This window comes from Solanum tuberosum, unplaced genomic scaffold (genome assembly GCF_000226075.1).
Source record: "Solanum tuberosum cultivar DM 1-3 516 R44 unplaced genomic scaffold, SolTub_3.0 scf00277, whole genome shotgun sequence".
NCBI lineage: Eukaryota > Viridiplantae > Streptophyta > Magnoliopsida > Solanales > Solanaceae > Solanum > Solanum tuberosum.
In genome coordinates this window covers 399811-405621 of record NW_006239197.1, presented here as the reverse complement: position 1 = coordinate 405621, position 5811 = coordinate 399811, and the positions used below count along the sequence as shown (strand labels likewise).

Below are 5811 nucleotides of genomic sequence, written 5' to 3'. Positions count from 1 at the left end.
AGGGGCCCCGGCCCCGCCCCCTAATTGGAGAGGTTTTTTTTTCCCCCCCCCCCCCCCCTCCCGTTTTTTTTTTTTTCATGTAAACCATAACATTGCTAATATAATGTTTGGTCCTTATTTTATTCTTTCACATAAATAATACAGCTGTAAAACATGATAGAATATATGCATTATTTTATGCTGTAAAAATGAAATAACTGATATATGAATAGTTAATCCTGTGTAAGTATCTTGTATTTACCTGCATAATTGATTCATACATAACTAATAGCTGCTTAACTCTAACCATCAACCATATGACTTAGTATTTTGATTCAATAACTTAATTATTTAACTGTGCTTGGTATTAATTTGTGTCACTGTAGGAAGTACATGCATTGTTAATTTTTATAATCTTTAATCACTCATAGTCAGACGTACGTCAGGATAAAAAAAAAGGGACAAAATGACCATCAAAATCAAGTTTGGAGATGGACAAAAATAAGACAAAAGGAATAACATTTTTACCCAATTTAAGAAATACGCTACAAGTATATTATTTTTTTCACTTCGAGTGGGTGAACAATTCTCTGATCTTCGACGAGTTGAAAACGAAAGTAATAAAGCAATAATTAATTAAGTTCAATGTAGGGATTAATTTGAAGTGTACTATCAATTTGATCGATCTGTACTTCTATTTGCAAATATTAAAGACTTTTATATATGACTAATTGACTATACATTTATTTAATTAACGTAATTTTTATTTCTCAAATAGGTATGTCATCCATGACATTTGCGATGCCGCGTCGAGTCTAATTTTTATGAAGAGTTCATTTCTCAAATAATTAGTCAATACAATTATTTTTATAAAAGTCATTAAAGATATAATTTGTGCTACTTTAAAATCATTCAACTTATCAATTATTCTGTAAAAATCACTAAATTATTTTTTATCACATTAGAATTGTTCAAGTTCTGAATTGTTCTAAAAGTTGCTAAAATATTTTTTATCGTTTTAAATTCATTAAACTTATTATGATTGGTTACTCAAAGATGATTAAAAATCATACTCCCTCCATTAATTTTTATTTGTCTATTATTTTAGATTGTTCACTTTCCTTAAAAAAAATAAAAATTAATATGAATATTTTATCATACTATTCATATTAATTGTATTGTCATAGGTCTATAAAAATAATTTGATTAATAATTAATTAATATTGAGAAAAAAATAAAAAAATAATATTTTCTTGTTGTTATAAGTGACAAGTAAAAACGGAAATCTATGAATTAGTATGTATTTGAGCTGAGGATATTTTAAAAACAATAATTCTATTTCCACAAGGTAATAATAAGATTTATATACACTTTACCCTTCCCCATTCACATCCAGACTGCGTATTTTGTTGTTGCAGTAAACTCTACATATAAAGAGGAACTTTCGCATATAGTCACTCAAAAATAGCTTAATTACGCTCTATAGATATAGTTTGTTAATTACGATTCGTAGCTACATGTTATAGGGAGGAGAGGGGCGAGCAAGACTGGGAGAGGGAGGAGAGATGCGAGCGAGAGAGGGCAGAGAGTGGGAGAGAGGTGAATTGTATATGTATATCGGTTAGATAATTGTATATTAATACATATGTATTTGTATATTCTGGCGAGAGAGATTGTGAGAGGGAGGAGAGAGGCGAACGAGATTGGGAGAAGACAATAATTTGTATAATTCGCATCTCGTTTGTATAATTCACGTGTTTTTGTATAATTAAGTAATATATAGTCTGGAATTATACAAATATAATAAAACTCGAAATAACGAATTGATACAAACATAAACATATGAACTTTAAACAATTATACAAATTACATTATATAAATTATATTATACAAAATCTGAAAACTACACGTTTATACAAACTTTAAAAAGTTATACACAAAAAGATTGAATGTATATGATGACAAACCTGGAAAACCAAGGAATCATCGTCATATACAAATACAAACCATCGTATACAAATACAAATCAAACAAGAATTGTTAGCTGCGAAATTATACAAATATGGTAATTATATCAAACTATAGCTATGATGAGTAATTAAGTTTGATTAACCGCATAATTTTCGCACATATAAATTAGTGCGGTGTCGTCAACGGCAGGAAGTCAAAGTCCAAATAAGCCCAAAACTGAGGCCTTATTTAGGACTGCAGTAGGCCCCATATCTGGGCCTGTTTCCTAATGTCTTCGCTTTGGGTGGAAGAGAGGAGAAAAAAAACAGCATGGTTCTTGCGTTTACACTCGCACGCTTTCCTCACGTGACTTCAAAGTATTAGTTTGCCCTCTTTATTTATTTTATAAATAAATCCCACCCGATTTTGTTTTCTACCACATTCCTCTATTTCTGCACCTCTCCTTCTTGCCTAAAATCAAACAAAATATATTTTGCTTATACTTTTCTTCTTAATTCCATCATGTCTGGCTTTGGAAAATTGGTTGTAATTATGGCTGTGGTGGCTATGTTAGCCATTAGCTTAGATAAAGCTTCTGCTGGAGATCCAGACATGCTTCAAGATGTTTGTGTTGCTGATCTTACCAACAGTAAGTTCCAATTTTTTTATTTTTAATTGAGTAAGAGAAAGGTAGATTCTTCATCTGATGTGATTTAAGTTGTTTTGTGGTTTTATTTGCCTTAATTAATTTCTCATTGGTAATACATGTTGACTTTTCTACTTCTCCAAATTGTTGCTTACTAGCTTGTTGTAGGATTTGTTACGAGTGTTGGAGCAAGATCCAACTGTATATTAGCTGGCAAAAAGTAGATGGCTGACCGTATTAAATTTATTCAAAATATAATATAGCAGTCTTGAATCAAAAGTACAACTACCTAGGGACGAAATGATGTCCTATTATTAATTATGAATTAAATAGTAGAAAATGATAGTATTATTTTCAGATTAATGTGTGAAAAAATAAAAATGTCTTGTAGAAGCAATAATAACAACATATCCGGTATGATTTTACAATAATTCTCTTCAATTTTGAACAATTCACTTATTTTGAATCATATAGAATAACTTAATAATTCACTAGAGGAAGTAATAAGAGCAATGAAATTAAAAAATATGAAGGACCTCTCTATTTGGGGCTAAAAGTGACCTAGCATTATTCATCTTCGTCTAAGTTCGGAAAAAGAGGTAGCCTTTTTCAGGGGGTCCAATGTCTAGTGGGACTATTTGAAAAAAAAAATAGAGTCACACATGGCCAAATTAATAACATAATGATCTAATCATTATCTTTTCGATTTAAGTACCATATGCTGATTATGCAATTTTCTGTTTTATGTACATGAAAACAGGTTTAACAGTAAACGGTTATCTTTGCAAGAAGAACTTTTCAGAAATAGACTTTTCATCAATGGCCATAGCAAAGGCAGGAGCAACCAACAATACATTTGGTTCTTTAGTCACAGGTGCAAATGTCATGAAAGTCCCTGGTCTTAACACACTTGGTGTGTCCATGGCTCGTATCGACTATGCCCCTGGTGGAATTAACCCACCTCACACTCACCCTCGTGCTACTGAAATGATCTTTGTTTTAGAGGGTGAATTAGACGTTGGCTTTATTACAACATCGAATGTTTTGATTACAAAACATATTGTTAAAGGTGAAGTGTTTGCTTTCCCTAGAGGACTTGTACATTTCCAGCAGAACAATGGGGATGTTCCAGCAGCCGTCGTCGCGGGGTTCAACAGCCAGTTACCGGGGACTCAATCGATTGCTACAACGTTGTTCGCTTCATCACCAAGTGTTCCTGATCATGTCTTGACTAAAACATTCCAAGTTGGTACTAAGGAAATCCAGAAAATTAAGTCAAGGCTGGCGCCCAAGAAATAGATTATTCGTTAATTAATTACTCGTGTGACAGTTTATTTCGTTTGGTGAGCTTGTTAATTGATAGGGATTTGTGGGTTTATATACGATGGGGAATGGATTGTATATCTTTTGTTTCTAATAATGTTGTAACATTCTATTGTTTCTCTGTTGGTAATAAATGTGATCGTCCTGTTTCTGTATCTTTTATGTCTAAATTTCTATAACTAATATATACACCAAAAAAACATACAAAAGATAGCCATAAACATAAGAGATCACGAAAAAAGTGGAAGACAAGATACTAGGTGAGAAAATTCAAGCTAAGAATCTTAAAACACCATTGAAGGTTCTAGAGGAAAACTGAATTTTAGAAGAAGAAGAATATTATTCCAATTTGATCTGAGTTTACATTTGTGCCTCCTTATATACAAAAATCTTAGATCCAATCAGTCCCAAATTGCATTCCCTAATTGACTCTAATAAACAACTAACAGATGACAGCTCATCAACTGACTGATCATTTTATACTAACTAACTATGTACAGTAATAGCCAACTAAGTACAGTAATAACCGAAAATGTGAACTTAGCACTCCCCCCTAAGCTGAAGGGTGTAGTATGTTAAGCACACCTAGCTTTGAGCATGACTCAATCCTTTGGTTAATAGATCAACAATTTGTTGTTGTGTGTGTACATACTCTGTTTGAATCAATCCAGTCTTAACCTTGTCTCTGATGAAATGACAATCGATTTCAATATGCTTGGTTCTTTTATGGTATACATGATTTGCAGCTAACTGAATAGCAGACTTGCTATCACTTAATAGGCATCTGAATGAACACATTAAGCTCCTTGAACAACCCTATCAACCAGGTTACTTCTGCTATTGCTGAGGCCATACTTCTGTACCCAGCTTCAGCTGAGCTTCTAGATATTGTCTGTTGTTTCTTGAACTTCCAAGACACTAAAGAATCTCCAAATTTCACTATGTAGCCTGTCACTGACCTCCTAGTATTAGGGCAAGCAGCCCAGTCTGAATCACACCAACATGTTAATGTTGTGGCAGGTTGAGCCTGCAGCCATATGCCCTGACCAACTGTTCCTTTAAAGTATCTCACCACCCTGATGGCTGCCTCCTAATGAGACCTTTTTTTTAATGTTGCATGAACTGACTTAGTGTTTGCACTGCATAGCTAATGTCAGGTCTTGTAATGGTAGCATACATTAACTTTCCTACTAATCTTTCATAGGCTGAGTGATCTATTAATGCATCATCTCTTTGTAGTCCAGCAGTCTGATCAAATTCTACTGAGGTCAATCTCAAGTTGGACTCTAATGGTGTGGCTGTTGGTTTTGCACCACTCAATCCTGTATCAGAAATGAGCTCCAATATGTACTTCCCTTGATTCAAAATAACACCTATTTTGGATCTTAACACCTCAATTCCCAAGAAGTATTTAAGTTCTCCCAAATCCTTGAGTTTGAATTTATGATGTAATGCTTCTTTTGCTTGTCTGATTAATGACTCACTATCACCAGTAATGAGTAAATCATCAACATAGATCAGAACAACAACCATCCCATCTGGCTTCTTCAAGGTGAACAATGAATAATCATGAGAACTTTGAATGAAGCCTGCAGCTAATAATGTGTTGGTTAGTTTGATATTCCATTGTCTAGAGGCTTGCTTGAGTCCATAATTTTCAGGGCCTGTGAGTTTCATAGGAATCAAAGCTGCACCTGAAGAGAGGGTCATTTGGATCGATTCTCACTGCCGCCATTGTTGTCTTCTTCACAACTCTATTGTAGTGAAACACTACTCTGATCTAATGGATAGCTAGTGTCACTAGCTCTGATACCATGAGAAAATTCAAGCTAAGAATCTGAATACACCATTGAAGGTTCTAGAGGAAAACTGAATTTTAGAAGAAGAAGAAGAAGAAGAATATTATTTCAATC

The 5811-nt window shown here is 33.5% G+C and overlaps 1 protein-coding gene across 1 annotated transcript; it reads left to right on the top strand.

Annotated features, from left to right (window-relative positions):
• The first annotated feature begins 2356 nt into the window (after positions 1-2356).
• On the top strand, positions 2357-4053 carry LOC102602313 (nectarin-1-like). The gene is made up of 2 exons (XM_006358449.2): positions 2357-2578; positions 3336-4053. The coding sequence occupies exons 1-2, from the start codon at positions 2452-2454 to the stop codon at positions 3872-3874; spliced, it is 666 nt and encodes a 221-aa protein (XP_006358511.1). The 5' UTR covers positions 2357-2451; the 3' UTR covers positions 3875-4053.
• Positions 4054-5811: the final 1758 nt, after the last annotated feature.

Bases quoted from the DNA above. Each gene is read 5' to 3' on its own strand.
- LOC102602313 (XM_006358449.2), top strand. From the start codon at position 2,452: ATGTCTGGCTTTGGAAAATTGGTTGTAATTATGGCTGTGGTGGCTATG. The intron at 2,579-3,335 runs GTAAGTTCCAAT...ACATGAAAACAG, and splicing joins TGTTGCTGATCTTACCAACA to GTTTAACAGTAAACGGTTAT.